Source organism: Pangasianodon hypophthalmus, chromosome 7, assembly GCF_027358585.1.
Source record: "Pangasianodon hypophthalmus isolate fPanHyp1 chromosome 7, fPanHyp1.pri, whole genome shotgun sequence".
NCBI classification, from domain to species: domain Eukaryota; kingdom Metazoa; phylum Chordata; class Actinopteri; order Siluriformes; family Pangasiidae; genus Pangasianodon; species Pangasianodon hypophthalmus.
Window position 1 is genome coordinate 8563434 of NC_069716.1, and position 22103 is coordinate 8585536.

Here is a 22103-nt window from a genome sequence, read left to right on the forward strand (position 1 = left end):
CCACACTGAACTGGGGTGCACTAAGCACACATTGCCGCCTCATCAGGGCTGATGATGTCAACCCCTTCACATACAGAGCCGCCGAGAGGCAAACAAAGTTGCACTTGGACTCTGGGAGAGAAGAGAAAAACAATAGTAAGTTAATGAGACTCTCACATCACAGGTCTGAGTTTTTAGGGGCTCTTTTGACATGTCAATCAGGCCAAGAGGTTGGGCAAGAAGCCGGGGTGAATTGGTTGGGGGTGTGTTTGCTTTGCTCTTTTTTTTTTTTTTCGGAAAGAAAAGAAACATAGCATTCTGAATAGAAATGGAATGGTGAGGGAGAGAGGTGGACAACATTGATGTCAAATCTCACTACACTGGATGGGAGATGAGCTGAAATTAAATTTCAGACCAGTAATAATAGTACATTGCCAATAAGTAAATAAATAAAAAGTGGAATATAGTGAGGATATAGAAATGGAAACTCAAGACCAAATATTAGGAGGTACTACTTGCAATATCAAGCAATATTTATTTATTAAATAAATAAATAAAAAAAAACAGAAAGCATAACTATGATTAAAACAAACAAACAAACAAAAAACTTAAGTGTCAACTGAATACTGTACAGTTATGTGCAGTGGACAATGGGATCAAAAGTCTCAACTTTTAATCACCTATTCAAAATGTTACATGTACAAACTATTTAAATCTGACACTGTTTGCACTTTTACACTTTCAGTCTTTTTGCACTACTGTCATACCGCTGCTATTCTGTTTTGCATCTTGCAATAGGACTCTATACCCAGAACTATTGAACGTTACATTTATTGCATGTATATTTGCACCTTTGGGAGTATATTTGTATATTTAACAGAATTCACTGTTTACATTTACTCAGATGTATATTCATTCAGATGTTTACAATATATTTTTCACTCTGTTTATTTATATCTATTTATTACAAGTACACTGCTGTTACCTTCACACAAAATCTGTTCTATATTGCACTGACTGCATTGACTCTAAACACTTGATAAGAGAGAAGAGAAACGGTATTTCGATTCCTCTGTATGTATGCGCATATGGTGGCACTGACAAATAAAGAACCTTGACCTTGATCTTGACCTTCCTACTGTGATTGTGATTATGATATCCTGAATAGAAGGAAAATTATGAAAAAGATTATAATAGTTATGTATTACTATATGCATTTGATTTATATGTTACTATGCATTCCTTCACATTGTCTCTAAGGAGGAATTCCCAAATAAAAAGGTGGAAAGGAAATTTATAGTTATACATGTGGTTGTACACACGTGCAACCTTACTGTAAAAATGACTGTGAAATAATGCAGAGATATGGTTTTAAATTATATTAAATGTGCATTCCAGTGGGTGATATTTTGTCTCCAGTGTGCTTCATATTGTTTAAGGTATTTGGCACCCAGTGGTTCACAGTTCGGATACTGGGTAGCCTAGACATTGCATGTTTTTTGTGGTATCCCTATTTTAAGAATTAAATACTGATTGCACATCAGAAGTGAATGTAGTTTGCCCTTCCATTGCATTTCAGTTTTTCACAACTACAGTGCACCGATGAAAATGAAATATAATGTAGAGGAGAATTACATTCACTTCTGACACAAAATCAGCATTTAATTCTAAAAAAAAAAGCAATCCACCAGCTCATTTTCAGCTCTCTTTATTTTCAGTGAAGAGATCAAGCAATGAAAGAGCAATGCAGTGGAGGTTCTGCTTTTCAGTGTAGCACATTGTCCTCATGTCACAAATGAAATACTGTATCTGTATTTCCCCTGGTGCAGTTGCTTTTATATCTGGCACAGAAACATCTCCATAATTTTAGAGCACTTAATTTGATTCACATCTAAATATCAGGTTTCAAGAGTAGAGACATGTTCAGCACATAGCTCAGGGAATTGCAGTTGGAAGCCATTATTATTGTTGCATAAGGTGCACATACTGTGCTTGGTTTGGCCCTCTGTCCTCTTTTGCCCTCTGCTGGCTGCTAGCACGACTTTAAAGTACATGTTCATAACAAATTTCTATATACATGCCTGTGATGATAGTACTACATAAAATGGTTGACTTTGGCTGGCTTGGCAGAATAAAACTTACTGTTCTGCCTTTTCCTAACTCTGTAGGGAAAATATTGCTATCTCTCTGTTTTTAGAAAAGAACATTAATGTGAAGAATTGGAGTATCTAAATCATTGATTTTACTGTGACCTAATCTTGGTCTAAGACACCAACCCTTTGTCATCCACCTTTTTACAAAAACCACCACTCTCCATTAACTGGAGCTGAAAATAAAGGAGCAATGTTGCTGATGATGACTCTTATCAAATCCTACACGGTAAAACACACCTAGATGAACAGAGGGGGGGGGGGGGGGGTATAGGGTGTGTGTACCGGTGTGCTTTCCCTGTCTCTCACTATTCACTTGTTAATATCTGAGAATATCACCAGCTACTAGGCGCTTATCCCTCTCTCTACAGCAAGACAACCTGGAAATCTACCGCGTGAGTTAAAGTGGTCCGGTTGAGCTACACAGCCTCACCCCCCCCAAAAAAAAATTCTCATAGCACATTCCTGATTTGCCGCAGTGTTGTGCGCAATGATACAATAATCCTCGTTAATCTGAGCACGACGTAGAGTTTTATCGGGTGCCTCCGCCGCCCTATAACCAAAGATATTTTCATTTGTAACTTAAAACTCGAGACCATCTTGTCCCTTACGCAGTTCACCGTAAACAATGTATACAGTTTATAACTATACAAACGTCTTATTTTTTGCTCGTAAGCATTCTTTAGATCGGTCAAATAGGGACCTAGTTTTTATAATAAAAGTAGTCCCGCCCTCATCCGCCATTTTATTTCAGGTTATTGTTAGCACAGCACTGCGATGGTGAAAGTAAGAGTTAGAACAGTCGATTTTTACAAATCTTTCAGTTATATATGAACCCGGATAGACACCAATTTGTATTACTTCTACACCAGAATAACCAAGAATTATTCGACTTGGTGTTTGGTGTGTGCTTGTGACTTGAATTAATCGGTTTTCGTTTAGCTGATTAGCATTGCTAGCTAGAGAAGGAGAAAGAAGAAACTGCTCGGCTATCATTTGGTTTAATGTTACAGTGTTGTATTTAACGCTGTAGCCGGACTTTTTAATGTTGCTTAATTGAATAGGCTCCACTTACAGCAGTTGTGTGTGTATTTATTTGAACTAGTAGCCTATTTATTGTTACACTGAAGACCAGTCTGCAAGACCCGAAGACAGGCGGAGAGATGGCGAGCTCGGTGGGAAACGTGGCCGACAGCACAGGTAAACTGGACAACAAGCTAATTCATTTAAACCGAATATACTAAATATATTACATATCTATTAATTTAAATGCGTAGTGCTTAACACTACTAGTCCATAGTAGTCTAACACCAGCAGTGTGTAGTCATTCTTTGGCTATGTTAATTATTTAGAGTGAACGCTGTTAATTCCGGTTAGTGTTGACGCCATATTACACACCAGCTAACCTGCATGGTAACTCTTATTGTTTGCAAAAAATTATATGAATGATGGGAAAATTAATATTGTTAAGCCAACGTTATCTCTCGCTTCTTGTCAAGTTTACAGGCTAGCCCAAAGCCCTGAAGGTCAGGTGCTACTCAGTATTTTCTTTAGTATCCAGTGCCACGCATTTTACAGAGTTTTTACCACAGCGCTGTTGAGTTATGCCTTCTGATTGGTCAGAAAGTGTTGAGTAATTTATATATACTGTCATTTACTAACTATACTATGTATACTATACTATGTTATATCACTATAATAGCAGCTCAGATTGTAGTTCCGGCTGCAAGACTAATCACAGGCTTATATTAATGCGCTCGTTCTAGAATATTCCGTTTCTATAGCAACAGTTTAGGCAGGGACTAGCATGGCGGATGCGCCACATAAACAGGTTTAAAACCTAATTGTCGACATGGTGAAGTGAGGTGAAGAAACGTATATTTAGGGAACGTCTTAGTAGGAGTACAGAGGACTTTGTGCTTTCTCTGTAAGCTGCATTTTTTTTGTCTAACTTCAAGAGAGGAAAAATAAGGCTGGTGAGGGAGCGACTGTTTACAGCTGCTGTAACGTAAGTGATAACAGGAACCAACTTGTTTCATGGACGTTTCATAACCACACATGGATCGAATGTACAAACGTGTAGTTCATTAGGAAATAATAAAAAAAAAAATCATCTTTAGTGTATAAAATGTATCCATGGTTGCGATGATGATAAAATTGAGGAAAATGCTTTTCATTAATGCATATACGCATGTGTTGTCTGCTTTTTTTTTTTTTTTTTTTTTTTTTTTTTTTTTTGCGCAATCCTTTTAGCAGCAAAGCAAAATTTTCTAGGGTTATCTAAGTGTGGGGCAAAAAAAAAAAATAATATCTATATGTATATATACATATATATATGCGAGCACTCATTATTCAGTAATCAGTCACTCCAAACAAGGAAATAATTCCTGCTTGTTGACCTGCCTAATCCACAGACCTCTGTGTTTGCATTATAATTAAGCTTTTCACTTCTGGTGGTTGATGAAATTATTATTATTATTATTATTATTATTATTATTAGTCACCTGTGGCCACAGTTGTTTAATGGAAATTAAAATATAAAGCCAGTGATGAGGGTTTGGAGCAGTAGCAAGCAAGCAAAGCTGCATTTTTAGAAATACGAAAGTACTCTGAATTTGTTACTTCGATTATTATTAATAAGTGGCCAAGCTTTGAATGGCAGGTGTCATTAAAACACATCTTGTTCCCTACAGCCGCAGCAGGCGTTAATGTAGGTGTGTAGATTAGGCGTATGCCCATGCAAGAGCACACAGAACCTTGTTAAATATTTGTTTTGCTCAAATGGTTGCAATGGAGTTGACTATTGACTCCCCTTTGTTTGGCATCAGTACTGTTTCTTGTCAAGTTCATTCTCTTACACCCCCCAACTACATCTTCTCTTATTTAAAGGATGAGTTCAGTATTTGTAAAAAAGTACAGTAAATTGTATATTTTGTAGTCATCCTGATGTATTAAAGATCACTGATCTTTGAAGAAGTAGACTAGTGCAATGTGATTGTGCAAGCTTCTACATGTGAATGAGTTATAAAACTGCATAAACTGTCTGAATTCATCCTTTAAATTGTTTTCCAATTAATACATTTTTTTCATAACTTATTTTTTCATCTTTTGTGAATGAGTTTCTCAGAGTAACTTTAAAACTAAGAATAATCTGTCTAAAGTTTATAAAGTTGTACTATGAGAGAGACTCAGTCATTATTAGCATGTTTTTTTTTTTATGTGATTCTCCTATATTTAATAAGCATGATAGTTATTTGTCATCTTTTCTTATCATTTTATTTTTGTCTCATTTCCATTTTTGCTAACATCTTGTTTTCCCCCCTCCTCCTTTCGGGTTGTGTTGGTGCCACAGAACCAACAAAACGTATGCTTTCCTTCCAAGGGTTGGCTGAGCTGGCACACCGCGAGTATCAGTCAGGTGATTTTGAAGCGGCAGAGCGCCACTGCATGCAGCTGTGGCGGCAGGAGCCAGACAATACCGGTGTTCTGCTGCTGCTTTCTTCTATCCACTTTCAGTGCCGCAGGCTTGACAGGTAAGACTCTTTAGGAGGACTAGTGTCCTCTCCATGGGCTTCCTGAGGCACAGCTGCACTGTTTTTTCCTGTTTTTTTTTTTTTTTTGCCCACTAACAAGACACAAGGCAGCCTTCTGCTCTTTTATAAGCCTCCATCTTTACTTGCTCCAGCTACAGTATTTTTCATCCGCACTTTACCTTCAGACAACATCATTCAGACTATGCGTTTGAGTGCGCATGCTGCTGCTACATGCTCACCTTTTGTGCAAGACTAAAAGGTAAATTCGCTGGCGAGCATGGGAAACTAACACTTTTGTCACTATCGAGCGGCACTGGGATTTCATTTCTGTTTTAATGCTCAGTTTATGCGCCCACAGTAATGCTTTTTTGCACTTACTTTTAGCTGAATTTTACATTTAATGAGATCAGTCATGCATCACATTTTAGTCACGTGTCTTGCAGAAGAGCCTAGATAGTGTTTATTGTATTCTCCATGTAAAATCTCTTAAATAGATGAATGACATTCCCCTTTTCCCAAGGAAAATGAAATATTTTATATTTGTGATGTAAATTTCCTTGTATTTTCTCTGGCACAGCTGTCTTCCATGTTTGTTTTTCTTGCTTGCTTGACCAGTCAGCTTGTGAGGTGCTTGATCAGGAGGGTGAAAATCGCATTACGTCACTTGGCACTATTCTGTAAAGTTTCGACTTTGGAAGTTCTCCACTGTGTCCCTTGGGGCAAAAACAGTCAACAGCACTTTTTAAAAGCAGCCACATTCTGTTTGCCTTGTAGCTACTTCCCATAGGATTACTTGTGAAAAGTACCAAGCCTGAAAGCACCCTTAGCTGACTAAGTTAGAACAGACTATTCTTACACAGCCCCAGTCTCTATTAAAAATTGTTTTGCCAAGCCAACAGTGCAGGGCAACATGCCTTTTGAAAGACATGGCTACCTGTCTTGGTGGGGATGTATGGGGAAGTGCTTACTTGCAGTGGTAATCTCAGTTTGGTCTGTTGGATCTTTTGTGCTGAAGCCTGTTACATCTTTTAGATGTGATACTCGGTTTTTGCCTTTGCACCAACATTTGGCTTCTGGCTCATTTTTTGGCTTTGTCCTGGAATGCAGGTCTGCTCACTTCAGCACTCTGGCCATCAAGCAGAATCCCATGCTTGCTGAGGCTTACTCCAATCTGGGCAATGTGTTTAAGGAGCGTGGTCAGCTGCAGGAGGCGATTGAGCATTATCGCCATGCACTGCGCCTCAAGCCGGACTTCATCGATGGCTACATCAACCTGGCAGCGGCGTTGGTTGCAGCAGGAGACATGGAGGGTGCTGTGCAGGCTTATGTATCTGCTCTCCAGTACAACCCAGTAAGGAATTGCAAAGTATATTGAATACTAATCCAAATTAATTATGTTGAGCAGCTCTATAGTTAAAATGTAATTTTTTTTTTATTGTTGCAGGATCTGTATTGTGTTCGCAGCGACTTGGGCAACCTTCTTAAAGCTCTTGGGCGTTTGGAAGAGGCAAAGGTCTGTTTTGACATGTCAGCGTGTGCATGGTGTCCAGTGTTATTTTTTTTTGTTTATTCAGTTTCTTTGCTTTTTCCTTTAGATACTAGTTAATTTTGAGTTCCCTCATGACTCTTTTAATGCTGTACTTTGGGAGTGAGTGCTTCCCTGACCCCAAACAAACACTAAGACCTCTTTCTGCTTTCTAGACATGTGATGCTTTCTACTCTTTTCTTCTTCCTACCTTTACACATGTCCTTCACTTCAGCCCCACGCCACCACTCACTCTGCTGTTCAGCAGATTTAACAACACAGCTCAAGTCATTAGTTCCAAAGGGCAAAAATGCTCTCAGTGCACCTGCCAGTACTACACCATCAGGCTGCTTTGATTTAAGACTTGAAAGCAACAACCCCTATCATTACAATTACAGGGAACTCTTTATCTTCAGTGCCCCCCCCCCCCCCCCCTTTTTTTGGTTAATTACATGATGACAAGCTTAGAGTACCCAGATTTTCTCCATTGCCATCCTGCTGCCCTCTCTCACTCCTTCTGCTTTGCTGCCTTTAAACACTGTGCTTCATTCTGATCTAGTTTCTCAGTCAGTGCCCCTTCACACAGGAAGAAAGGCTGGGTCCTTCTGTCTCTCACCAAAGGGGAATCTTTAAACAGACATTGCTGTTCTGGCATGCTTTTTTTTTTTTTTTTTAGAGTTATGGAGGGATTATGCTGGCTCGGTCTTGAACAAAACACAATGGATTTGATATGAAGTTAGTGATATTTGCTATGCTGAAAATAAGATGGCTTCCAACCTAGAGATATTTTTCATTAATTTGTCAAATGAATCGCCATTTTTTCACATCACTTTGAAAGCGCCCGTTTTGGATGACGCTGCAGGTTTGTGTTTTCCACCCACAAATAAAAAGGCCTTACTTCCTCCTAACTAGGCCAATATACTCGTTAATTGTGAATTTGTGGGGTATTAAAGTTGCAGAGAAAGTTCTCTGCTTGTCGGTTAGAAGCCCTCTTATTTGTTGCCTCAGGGGGGAGGAGTGGGGAGGAGCACCAGGGTTCCAGCACCCCTCCATGTCAGCTCTGTCGCTCCGACCCCCCGCGCGCTTGCTCAGGGCCCGTGGAGTGTGCGCGCTCAGAGCTGCTTGCCTGACCCTCCAGCTAAGCTTACTGATACCATTAAGGGCTCCACAGTGTTTTCGTAAACAACTAGGCCATTGTATGTACTCCATTTTAAGATTTAAATATCCCTTTTCCCTCTTTTTTTCCCCCCAACCTAGATTGGCTCAGTAGCACTTGGGAGGTTTAGGTGGTATTAAGTGTTGTTGACACTGTGACGTTAGCCCTGGGCTGTGCCAGGCAGGCAGCTTTTTATCTGCACTCCACTGCACGCGTCAGATGCGATGATAGAGAGAAAGAATTACACGCGCAGCACAAGCATTGACCTCTTTATTTCAGAGCTGTGGATGCTTCTAGATACAAATCATTAAACCACAGACTTTTTTCTTTACCCATTGGGCAGGATTCAAGAAGGCAGGACAGGATAAAGCAAGCAATGTATTAAACCATGTAAGATTAAAAAAGTAAGGAAAATGATGGAAGGAATGATTTTCTCACTTTTGTGTTTCCATTAATGCTATGATTAATATTATTCCTAAGGACATGTTTTCAGTTCATTTGGGGAAGATCAAGCCAGTTAGCCTCCCTCCTTTTACTTCCCTTTAAACAGGATGAATAAACATTTTGATTGAAATGTAACACAAAGCCTTTCTTCTCTCCCATCCCTTGATAAGCATTTTCTTATCACTTTAAAAGTTGAATTGCTGTTAATTGCATGATTGAAAATTGAGTAGAATATTTTATTACTTTTATTTTTATACTTTTGTTTCTGTGAATATTTTTTTTATATCCATATAAAACGAATGTATTGATTGTCAACTTTTACTAACGCTCTTGTTTTCTTATTTTGTCTCTTTTGGTTTCTTCCACCACTGATATTGTTATTTAGAAGGTTTCAGGTGGGTGACACTATTCCTGCGTAGGTGCGGTCCGGCGGAAAGGAACACTAGGGCAGCATCAGTCCTCTCCTCTTCTTCCAGCTGCGGCCGCTACCCCCAGACAAAGTCCAAAAATATGGTAACGGGTTTGTAACTGCCAGCAAAAAAAAAAAAAAAAAACCAAACAAAAAACCTTCATGCCTGATTTCGTCTGTATTGTGGCTACCTTTGAAGAACAAAAGAAAAAAACAGAGGGAAAAAAAAAGTAATTGACAAAAAACGTTTTTACTTAAACTTCCTCTGTACCACTTAACATTGCCCAACATATTAATTAAAAGAAATATGGATTGGATGCAGTAAGCAAACAAAAACACAGTAAGAACACTCTAACTCTTACTTGTTAATTATTTTTTTCCTGTTGCTTTGGTTTATCATTTTGTTTTTCCTCTTGATTTGGAGTTGCAGCGTTCTGCTGAGCCGATGATGCGCTGTGAGTCTGCAGCGACGCATGGGTTGCGCAGCGACAAAACGCCCTCTATTGCGATTCAAAAGCGCCTGCGTGCAACAAATGCTCCCCTTTCCCCTCCCCTTCCGGCCTGCGGACTACAGATCTGCCTTTCCAGCCCGCTAGCATGGCACCCAGCGGACCCCATACCCAGCACAGGACACTATTGGCAAGCAATTGAATTGGTTATATTATGCCCACCATAAGCCGTAAAAAGTCAAACAGAACTGAACAGCCTTTGAACTCTTTTGTGTTCCTGAGGGTCGGTTGGATCCAGAGAGTGTGTCAGTCTGGTGGGCTCAGGAGTGCCTGGGGCTTTAGGTCTGTTCTCTGAGCCGGCGTTGGCGCAGCGAAAAGTGGCGAACAAATACAGTGCGACCACGGCGTGGCAAAACAATGGCCGCCCGTGTGGCTTTTTTGCGCCTGCATTACAGGGACCTTCACCTACACTCCGCACAGGCATTTAAGGTTGTGACTGCATTCTGGCTCAATCTGTCAGGGCTTTGGTTTTTTGTATGAATTTGTTTTTCATGTGTAACTTTTGCTTTAGTCACATAATACGAAGTCTCTGTTTCTGCTTGTTTTGTTGTGTCTCATACTATTTCTTCCAATGATGAGACCATAACTGAAAAATGTCAGTCAGGGTGAAGGTGCTGGTCAGATTTGCGCAGCGCAGGAAAAAGCGCGGCAGTATGGTGCGCTTGCGAGCCCACGCTGTAGACTCACTTTTTGCTTTATGGATTGCGGATTCTAACTGTGTTTTTTTCTACCCTTTTTTTTCCTTTCTTTTTATTCAATCTCTTTTTTTTTTTTCAACCCCACATCTCCTCTGTCTGCTCTGTTACTCCTGTCTGCCCCTCTTCCTTCTGTTGTTTTCATTGTTAACCTGTTAAAGGCTTGCTACCTGAAGGCAATTGAGACTCAGCCAAACTTTGCTGTGGCATGGAGCAACCTGGGCTGCGTGTTCAATGCTCAGGGAGAGATCTGGCTGGCCATTCATCATTTTGAGAAGGTAAGTGGGCTTCCAAATGAACATTGGAAGTAATAGCATGCTGGTCACTTAAAGTAACTTTTATTTAGCTGTAAAATTCATTGTTGGTGGTTTTGTTTGCTTTGTAGGCAGTAACATTGGATCCAAATTTTTTGGACGCCTACATAAACTTGGGCAACGTGCTTAAAGAAGCCCGCATTTTTGACAGGTACATTTTCATTTTTTCTACAGTATTTTTTTTAACTATTGTCCTGTGATGCAATTGGTACGCCATGGGGTGTTGAGTTTTAATCTATAGCAATGTTGTTCCTTACAGAGCTGTTGCTGGTTATCTACGAGCCCTCAGTCTGAGCCCCAACCATGCTGTAGTCCATGGCAACTTGGCTTGCGTTTACTATGAGCAGGGTCTGATAGATCTGGCCATTGACACCTATCGACGTGCTATTGAGCTGCAGCCTCACTTCCCTGACGCCTACTGCAATCTTGCCAATGCTCTTAAGGAAAAGGGCAATGTAAGGAACTGTGTCTCTGTACAGTGCCACATTCTGGTTTTGTTTTTTATATGCTGTCTCTCTTTTGCAGAGGTAGACAACTTTACTTTTCTCTGTAAAGTTCTAGCTATATATGCTAAAGTTCAAACATTCACCTCACAACTTTTTATAATTACACAACCCACCTTCAGATTGGTGTGCAGCGAGAGCAAAATTATGTTAGTAACAATCAAATAGTTTCTGTGACTCAGGATATAAAGAAATAATTATGATTGTGGCTTATATTCAGAACCAGACTGCATAAAGTTAATATTACTGTTTCCCTTGAAAACACCAGTATTAGTCATGACTGGTATGTTTGCATAGTGAAGTAAATTCAGTTTTTTTTTTTTTTTCAGTAGAAATAGGAATATTTTAAAATATTAGAAAATGTGTTCTAGTGAATAATTAAAAGTCAAGTTATGTATAAGACTAAACAGTCTGTGGTGTTAGGTGTCAGAGGCTGAGGAGTGCTACAACACAGCACTGCGTCTTTGCCCCACACATGCTGACTCGCTCAATAACCTGGCCAACATCAAACGGGAGCAAGGCAACATTGAAGAGGCCGTCCAGCTCTACAGGAAGGCTCTTGAGGTAGAGTTTCTACAAGTATTCTGTTCCCAGGCTGTCTGCAGTAGCTGTGCATGCTTACGTGACCCATGTTCCTGAGCATATTCCTGAAGACTCCTTGTGTGCGTGTGTGTGTGTGTGTCCGTCTGTTGAACAGGTGTTCCCAGAGTTTGCTGCAGCCCACTCCAACCTTGCCAGCGTCCTTCAGCAGCAGGGCAAGCTACAGGAAGCCCTCATGCATTACAAAGAAGCTATCAGGCATGCTGTCATTTCTGCTTGTTGATTTAAATTATATTTTGGGCATTTATGCTGTGTGCAGAATTTTTATGCATTTTCTTTCTGTGTGAACACCTACAGGATCAGCCCCACCTTTGCCGATGCTTACTCCAACATGGGAAACACGCTAAAGGAGATGCAGGATGTGCAGGGGGCGCTGCAGTGCTACACACGTGCTATTCAGATCAACCCTGCGTTTGCAGACGCTCACAGCAACCTAGCCTCAATACACAAGGTAATTTCCTAATAATGAATGAAAAAAAAAATTATTGCCGTATATTATTTTACAGCCCTTTTTTGTTTCGGCGTAAGAACCCAAGTGAGCCACGGGCTTGTTGTCAGTAGGTAGCAAGGGACATAACATAAAGCAAAGACAGTAGACAGCAGATTATTAGTTCAGAAGTAAATATATTGAGATATATACCAATTTTGCATATAATAAGCGCCATGACATGCGATATGACAGTTAAATTAATGCCATTTTGAATACATTTGTGCACTTTGGCCCACAGGACTCTGGGAATATTCCAGAAGCTATTGCATCTTACCGCACTGCTCTAAAGCTCAAACCTGACTTCCCAGATGCTTACTGCAATCTTGCTCACTGTCTACAGGTATGCACATTAAATATCAGCCTCATTAATGCAGTTTAAGAGTCCAGTTTTGATGAGTGTAGTTCCCTGGTTTTCACTATTATGAGTACAACTCTTACAATGTAGGCTATTTCTTTTTTTTTTTCTTGTTCCTTGACAATACGCAGGCTATTGTTGATATGTATTAATGTGATAACCATAGCTTATATTTTACAACATTGCAGTACCTTTGCTTATTGTTTCTTTAAACTTGCATGTTATTGCCTTTCTTTTTGGGTTATAAAAACAGTTGCAGAAATGACTCCTAGTGAAGTTATAGCCATTATTATTTTCAGATTGTGTGTGACTGGACCGATTATGATGAGCGCATGAAGAAGTTGGTTAGCATTGTGGCTGACCAGTTGGAAAAGAACCGTCTGCCCTCAGTTCACCCTCATCACAGCATGTTGTATCCTCTTTCCCATGGCTTCCGCAAAGCCATCGCTGAGAGACATGGCAACCTCTGCTTGGATAAGGTAAGTAGTTGAATCACACTTTTGTGGGGTGCAAAAATGGTTTGCTGTGTTATATAAAGTAAGTTCCCTATCTGAAACCTAAAACTATAGATAGAAATGCATGAATAGTATTTAATAAAATTATCTGACTCCCATTTATAAAGTTAATTTATCTAAACTTCCCTCTGGCCCACCTTATTGGCTACATTGTTCTGTCCATTACAGCACAGGACTTCTCCTACCCCCTATAAATCCACTACATAACTACATGTTGAGTTACCCTTTTTTTTATTAATATTTTAGGCTATTTCAGTAGCTAGCTCAGAACAGTGCCTTATGAGATACTGATTGCATGCAGTGATATGATATTTGCCTGTAGCTTATCACCAGAAATCAGAGTTGTCTTATGTCTGCCCTATAGATCAATGCTCTTCATAAACCTGCTTATGAGCATCCTAAGGACCTGAAAGCAAGTGGAGGGCGTTTGCGTATTGGCTACGTCAGCTCAGACTTTGGCAACCACCCCACCTCCCACCTCATGCAGTCCATTCCTGGCATGCATAACTCTGAGAAGTTTGAGGTGAGTTTATTAACTCAAATGCATGATTTTTTTGGGAGCTGTCAAAGTATTTGTGATTAATACGGGTGTAGTACTGCATTAACCTGGTTCAATTCTATTTCCAGGTGTTCTGCTATGCCCTTAGTCCCGATGACAGCACTAACTTCAGAGTCAAAGTGATGGCTGAGGCTCATCACTTTACTGATCTTTCCCAGGTCAGAACATACAACGATAAAGGCCGATTGGAATAGCTTTCGTCTTGATTGCCATTCTGATAATGTTGCTCACATTCCTGTGTTACTGTATATCTTTTAAATAAGATTCCCTGCAATGGCAAAGCTGCAGACAGGATCCACCAAGACGGAGTTCACATCCTAGTCAACATGAATGGCTATACCAAGGGTGCCCGTAATGAGCTGTTTGCCTTGCGCCCAGCTCCCATTCAGGTAAAAAAAAAAAAAAAAAAAAAAAAAAAAAAACTGGCATGAATAATTCACATATGCATGATTTATGTATTTAAAATTTTTGGTGAATAAAATGGTTTCTCATCAGGCGATGTGGCTTGGCTACCCGGGCACCAGTGGAGCTCCCTTCATGGACTACATCATTACTGATAAGGAGACATCTCCATTTGAGCTGGCTGAGCAGTATTCTGAGAAGATGGCCTACATGCCTAATACATTCTTTATTGGGGATCATGCTAACATGTTCCCACACCTTAAGGCAAGAGAAACATTTATGAATTTCTTTTAACCAATATAATACTGTTATGTAAAATGTTTTCATGGCAAAGGGTACATTTTTGAGCATTTGTGTTTGCTTCACAGAAAAAGGCTGTGATTGATTTTAAGTCCAATGGACACATTTTTGACAATCGCATAGTTCTGAATGGAATTGATCTCAAAGCCTTTTTAGACAGCCTACCGGACGTCAAGGTCATCAAAGTAAGTGAGGAACTTCCAGAACATTTAAAACTTTGTGCTTTATTGCCTTGTAAGGTGACTGCATTGATGATGTGAGACTTTTTTCCAGATGGAGTGTGACAGCCAGGAGTCCACAGATAGTAATGGCGCCCTCTCCATGCCAGTCATCCCTATGAACACAGCCGCTGAGGCCATTATAAACATGATCAACCAAGGCCAGATCCAAGTCACCATCAATAGTTTCACAGTCAGCAATGGCCTGGCTACCACTCAGGTACTTTCTAATAAATGTCTGCACTTCAAACACACTAGAGTACAGAATTTGAAAACTTACTGCCTGAGGAATTGATTTGCTTCCTGCATGTGGATGCTGCTGTTGGTTTTCTTAACTGCTGGCAGTGTTTTATTCCTTGGTATTTTGCTGTAGGACTTAGTAGGCTTTTCAAGTTGGCATGAAAAATGAAAAGCTTCATATCGGATAAAGGGTTAACTTGCTTGATTTTGTCCTGATTGACAATTCTACCTTGAATACTAAGGTATTGGTATTACAGCAGGCTAGCAAGTATTTTTTTTCTCTTGGTACTTGTGATCAGTGGACTTTGCTAACAGAAGGAGATTTGGTTTCTCTAGATGATGCTGAAAATAATTCCTAATCCACCCTCATAGATTTGTACATATCCTGATCTGGTGCTTGAATCAAACATGGAAGATCATCTACTCAAGACAAGCCCTTTTAAAGGGCTATTGTAATGGACAGGGATGCAATATCACCAGATGTTGTTGTTTTTCAGATATTTACTGTCGAGGAGGTTGTAGTATCTGGGACTGTAGCCTTGCAGGTATGACAAACTTTAGTAGGGCTGCAGCTATAGAACACTTTCATTTTTGAAGGAGGTATTCATTTCATTACATGTTTTCAGTTTGATCTAGCTAGCTGTAATAAGCTATAGCTATAAGCTAAGTAGAGAACAAAAGCCTGCTTGCTTTTTACTGGTGCCATGTTGCATTAGGAAAGTCCAACACCAGGCACCAGGATGTTTCTCTGGCACCAGGATGTTTTCGTATTTTGAATATTTGCAATTAATAAATTTATCAAAATTTAATTGCGGCCCTACACTTCAGCTGGTTGTGAAGGTTATGTTGAGTGTGCAGTAACAAGTCTGCCTCGGTTTTTCTCTGTTCATGTGGGTCTTTTACAATGCTGTAGGTGGCACTCCCGGGGACTGAAGATTTGGATGGTTTGTGTGAATAATAAACACTTAAGTTACATTCAGACTGATATTTGGTACTTGTTTCGAGTATGGTTGTGGAACTGTATCTGTAAGACCATAAATTATGTATGTACATTTACATTATGTACAAAGACCTGCAATTGATGAAAAAGCAAACCGCTCACCACTTTACTACATGCTCTTCTTTTGGTATCGGTTCCCTGTTAAAGGTGCATACTAAGGCAGATAATGATCTACAATGAACTGCATTGAACTGTCCAGTAAAGAGGTTGCTTATGGCTGATTTATACTTGTGCGAGCATGTATCTACGAGCACGTCAAAACAATGTACGTGGATGCTTCACTTTAGGAAGGATAAATAGAAAATAACACGACGGGGGAAAGATAACCAAGAAGTGTTTTCACTCGTCTGTATTCAACAGTGTCAGCAGCTTCAATATTATTACACAGTTTTATCAATCGTGGAATGACTGATCAAGTTTTCATTTTAAATGCGTTTCTGTGGTTTATTTCGCCTACATTGTGTCTTAATTGGGAGTCCATTAGACAAAAGATAAAGTGTGCAAGCCTACAGGATTAAACTGGGCATTATAATGAAAGTCTTGCACTTTATATTCATATCTAATATCATAATTATACTTTTCCATAAATAAATCCAGTATATGATAATGCGATCACATCACTGTGCATGAAGTAAACATGGGAATAAAATGCACTTGTTTTGTTCCTTTATACTCACGGTTCAGTGCAAGAGTTTTATCATAATGGATGTTATGTTATTAAAGACACCAGTCTGAGAAACTCTGAGTGAATTTATTTAACCTGAGGAGTTTACAATGCGATTTTCATCCATTTCTGTTGTGAGCTGTTTTGTACAAGATTTTTATTGGACTATACTTTCAAAAAGCATTTGTGCATCATGAGCACCTCTTTAGAAGATGGAAATTACTGGGTGTGATGTGGGAAAATTGTATTGTTTAGCACTTTGTTTACACTTGTATTGTATTTTGAACAATATGACTGAATTAAATATTGCTATTCTGAATTTGATTAAACCCACGGAAGAAATGTCGTCACGTGACCGGACACACCTCTCCACCAACCAGTCAGTGTTCTCTTGACCTGTAGCAGTGCAGAAATGCCCAAGGCATAGTTAGCTCATGGGAAGACTAGGTGCTGGCATGTCAGTGTCACGTGTGCTCATGATCCCCCTTTCTGCGTCGTGACTCAAATGCGCATTAATGCAGAAGTACAAACTGGGCTTGAGTACTAGAAGGTTTTATTGTCTCAGCGTGCCATGGTTACCCATAATCCCTCAGTCTGCGCTGAGATACAAATAAGCATTAATGCAGAAGTATAAACCAGGCTTTATTCCCAGCGGCATGTATTTATGTGAAACAGGAGTACTTGTGAATTTCAGTAATTGTATTGTTTTAGCACGAGCATAACTTCTGAGATGATCTGTGTATGATATGCTTTGGTTGCCTAGATAGTTTATATTGTAGTGTTTTCTGCATATTTAACTTTGAAGCCATATTCACATAAATGTAAATTTAGGCTAATTAGTTTTCCAAGTGCCGATCTAATTAAACTTTTTACTTTAAGTATAATGGCCAACATATGCTTCTGACAAGCCAACAGATGCGTGTAAGTCTGCTCCAGAATTATTGGCACCCTTGGTAAAGATGGGTAAAATATCTTTGTGGTTATTTAATCCAACACTGAAAATATGATAGGAATCTAACACTGAAGTGAAGTAAATCTATTAAAAACTCTAGTTAAACAAATGCTTTTACATGCATTTCCTTCCAGTTTATACTGCTGTGTTGTAGCTTTGTGACATGCCAAAGCTCAGTCTGAATGCTACTTAATGAGCACAAAGTGCATGACATCTTTAAATCTGTTTGACAGAAAGGTCTTGTTTTTTTCCTCCCTCAAAAGATCAATAACAAGGCTGCCACAGGAGAAGAGGTTCCTAGAACAATTGTCGTGACCACTCGCTCTCAGTATGGTCTGCCTGAGGACTCCATTGTCTACTGCAACTTCAATCAACTCTACAAGATTGACCCCCCAACTCTGCAGATGTGGGCTAATGTAAGCATAGCCAAGCAGTATTCTTGGGAGATCTTCATTCTTTTGTGTGTTACTTGGTACATTGCTCGTTCTTTATCTTTCTTATTTCAGATTCTGAAACGTGTGCCGAACAGCGTTCTCTGGCTGTTGCGCTTCCCAGCTGTGGGTGAGCCCAATATCCAGCAGTATGCCCAGAATATGGGCCTGCCTGCCAACCGCATCATCTTCTCCCCTGTTGCCCCTAAAGAGGAGCATGTGAGGCGTGGCCAGTTGGCTGATGTATGCCTTGACACGCCTCTCTGCAATGGCCACACCACTGGCATGGACGTGCTCTGGGCTGGCACCCCAATGGTCACAATGCCAGGTCAGTTACAGTCTGATGTGTGGTGGTACACTGATATAGATATCTGAAATAGATTTACCATTAATGACCTCACAAAAACATTTCTTCATGTGTTGGGTCCCTGGAAATTTGTTTTAAGCTGGGTGGTGTATGTTTACAACAACAACAAGAGGTTGAAATCACAGAAAACTGTATTCGGCTACAATTAACTCCAAAATTGTTGGCACCATTCAACATAATGGGCAAAACTAAAAAATATACATTTTATATACAGTTAGGTCTGGAAGTATTTGGACAATGATGTAGTTTTTGTGATTTTGCCTTTATACACCACCACAATGGATTTGAAATAAAACAATCAAGATTTGACCAAAATGTAGACTTTCAGCTTTATTTTAAGAGGTTCCACAAAAATATGGCATTTACCATTTAGGAATTACAACCATTTTAAGCAAAGTACTTCCATTTTCAGAAACTCAAATTCTGAGTTTCCTCCCTGGAGATGCTTTGCCTGGCCTTCACTGCAGCCACCTTCAGTTGCTGCTTGTTTGTGGGTCTTTCTGCCTTCAGTCTTGTCTTCAGTAGGTGAAAAGCACGCTCTATTGGGTTGAGATCAGGCGACTGATTTGGCCATTGAAGAATATTCCAATTCTTTGCCTTCAAAAAGTCTTGATTTGCTTTTGCAGTATGTTTAGGCTCTAAACATACACCCCCCGTCACAGGAAACTCAGAATTTGAGTTTGGAGAACTTGGGCTCCAGACTTCACGCAGTCATTGACTGCAAAGGATTTTCATCCAAGTATTAAAATTATGGTTATATTTACGTCACTTTGTCCAAATACCTTTGAGCCCCTGAAAATGGAAGTACTTTGCTTAAAATGGCTGTAATTCCTAAATGGTAAATGCCATATTTTTGTGGAACCTCTTAAAATAAAGCTGAAAGTCTACATTTTGGTCAAATCTTGATTGTTTTATTTCAAATCCATTGTGGTGGTGTATAAAGGCAAAATCAAAAACTATGTCATTGTCCAAATACTTCCAGACCTAACTGTATGTATAAAATAAACATTGCACACAGTTATTAAAATTTTTAGGCCAAGCAATCAGAGAAACCACCTACTTTCCTTCCAAAACTTATTTTCCTTCAGAAAATTATATTAAAAATTGACACCCCTAATAAATAAATGCATCCACACTGTAAGCCTTGGCTTTTTTAATTGTTCTCAGTCTTCAGGAACTCCATCATTGCCTTTGACCATTTCTTAGGTCTCTCTTTGATGCATTTAGGTGAGACACTTGCCTCCCGTGTGGCTGCCTCTCAGCTGACTTGCCTTGGCTGCCCTGAGCTCATTGCACAGAGTCGCCAGGATTACGAAGATGTAGCCGTCAAGCTCGGCACAGACATGGAGTAGTAAGTCAACTCAACCACCTAGTAAACTAACAACTTGAAGTAATTCTTTATTTTGTAAATAGGACATTTGAAAGCAATCAATAACAGTATACCATTTAGTACAGTGACATTGTTTTGTATTGTGTGTAGGCTGCTTATTCTTTCTTTTTCACAACTTTTAAAGGTTTCTTACATTTACAACTGCTTGTTGAGATGTAAATATTTTACAGATGTAAAAATGGACAGACTTGTGGATTAAAATGTCTAAGAGAAACCTTACTTACATGAGAAAAAGTAATTACACTCATTCACACGGTATCTTTTATGACTGATTTTACGACTAATTGAAAGAATGCTTAAATCAATACTTACAGGACTACATCACATGCTAGTTCAAACTTCTTAAGTCAAAATTTAGGATGCAAACATAATATGGGCAAAAAAAAAAAAATCATATGCCATAAAATTGTTGGATATCATGGAGATTGTATGAGTTGCCATGAATTAAGACTAAAGTTTTTTAATATGTCTGACTGGATGTGATACAAAACTGAAAATTAAGGTTTTGCTATTTTTCATTTTTTTTTTTTTTTTTAACTCAACAGTAGATTGATGTCAAAATTATGCCCATTAAAGCAAATAATACAATTATTGTGCAAAATGAAAACAAATAAATAAACTATGGGTACAAATAAATAATAATTAAATTATGGTATACTTAGGGTACAACATAATGGTTCTCTAACTACAGACATGTCTGTATTCGTTTCTCCAAACTCATCCTCAATGCTTTTATTTATGTATTTTATTTTATTTAACATTTGACCTTGCAGCACTTGGTGTCTCTCAGTCTAATAGCTAATACTGGATTTAGCAGTTCATGCGTGTGTTTGCAGTCATACCCCAATGACCTCCGTTGCACGCACGCACGCACACACACACACACACACACACACACACACCTGTCTATAGTGCTTGAGTCACTCCGGTGCTGTTTCTGTAATGCAGTTTGAGTGGCACTGTTTAAGCTTTTAAGCAATTCTTTTATCGCAGCCCTTCAAAATATCTCAGAAATCCAAACTGTGATGATAAATACGATTAATCTTTCATAACTAGAGCGCTTCTACTTCCTCAGGAATCTCCTATAGGAAATTTGTAGCACACTTAATTGCCTGTCCCATGTTCTCTCCTACAGCTTGAAGAAGATCCGATCCCGTGTGTGGAAGCAGCGTATCTGCAGCCCGCTCTTCAACACTAAGCAGTACACCATGGACTTAGAGCGCCTCTACCTCCAGATGTGGGAGCACCACGCAGGCGGTGCCAAACCCGAACACCTGTTGAAGATGCAGCTGCTTGACAGCAGTGAAAGCGCCTGATCTGCCCCCTTTCCCCTCCAAGAGTTACCCAACACCCACGCATCACCATGAACTGACCCTTCAGCCACAGATTTAGTTTCTATGAGCCAGCGAGGAGAGCTTGATGATTGAACCTCCTTCACTGAGACTCCTTTCCCCCAGAAATCCCGTTCACACTGGCTTCACTTCCGCTGCTTCTCTGTTCTGCTTGTGTGTGGACTTTTGAAAACAGAGCAGTCTTGTCAAATTGTGACCTTCATGTCTATAGATGAAGGTTTTTTTTTTTCTTTCTTTTTTAAATCTTAAGAGTCAGAGGGACAGTGTTGTACTTCAACTGGTATATTGCTAAAATGAATGATTGGCTTTAACATGCTAACGTGAATGTTTGCCCTTTAGTTAGCAGATGTTTCTTTATGTATGTATTCTTCTGTACTTCTGTTCATCATGACCTGGAATAGATGTGTGAATTGTAATAATTCTCCAATGCTTTATTTTCTTCATGTTAGTAATGCTAAATACTTTCAGTTGTATTGTTTCATGAAAAATGCCCTTCTGTGGAGAAGTTAGAATGAAGACCTCCTCACCACAAATCTGATAATAGCCTGCAGACTACCCTAGTATTCATCCTAACTGCTAATTTGTTTTATTTTTACCAGAAGGTTCGAGGTAAGTATTTTCTAAGTTCATCATTTTGTACACTGTCTTCTTTTTGATCATTTTATTTATGCTCTGTCAATGAAATTGCAAGGCTCTTACATAAACCGAAATAAAGAAATGTGGCAAACCCTTAGTCTTAATTTTAACTGACTACTGAATACTAATTTTAATACAAGACTATTCATTGTTGGAATAAGTGCTGGCTTAATGTTATTCAGTAGTACTGCATGTTGTTATTAATCTTTTTGTAGCAGTATTGTGAGTTTGATGTAAATGTGAGCCAAAAATAGACTAATGATTCTTGAGCTAACTCTGGCCTTGTTGGCATTTAAAAGCTACACAACATGATCTTGTCACTTGGGAACATCAAAATTATGTACTTTATAAGCAAACCTTAAGCAGGGAATCAGAAAATGTACAGGAATTACTCACGCACCACTGTCCACGAGTT

General features: G+C 39.3%; 1 protein-coding gene across 5 annotated transcripts; it reads left to right on the forward strand.

Moving 5' to 3' along the window:
* Positions 1-2864: 2864 nt before the first annotated feature.
* On the forward strand, positions 2865-21785 carry ogt.1 (O-linked N-acetylglucosamine (GlcNAc) transferase, tandem duplicate 1). Of its 5 annotated transcripts, none has more exons than XM_026940686.3 (22): positions 2865-3329; positions 5482-5662; positions 6770-7013; positions 7107-7175; positions 10562-10678; positions 10786-10865; positions 10974-11169; positions 11641-11781; positions 11915-12015; positions 12115-12268; positions 12546-12647; positions 12962-13141; positions 13542-13700; positions 13805-13894; positions 14000-14125; positions 14232-14402; positions 14507-14623; positions 14712-14876; positions 17776-17928; positions 18019-18271; positions 19517-19661; positions 20836-21785. In XM_026940686.3, the coding sequence occupies exons 1-22, from the start codon at positions 3293-3295 to the stop codon at positions 21014-21016; spliced, it is 3162 nt and encodes a 1053-aa protein (XP_026796487.1). In that variant the 5' UTR covers positions 2865-3292; the 3' UTR covers positions 21017-21785. The 5 variants fall into 5 exon arrangements, with proteins under 5 accessions (XP_026796487.1, XP_026796489.1, XP_026796488.1 ...); XM_026940688.3 differs by having other exon boundaries at positions 5512-5662; XM_026940687.3 differs by having other exon boundaries at positions 2866-3329; positions 19538-19661.
* Positions 21786-22103: the final 318 nt, after the last annotated feature.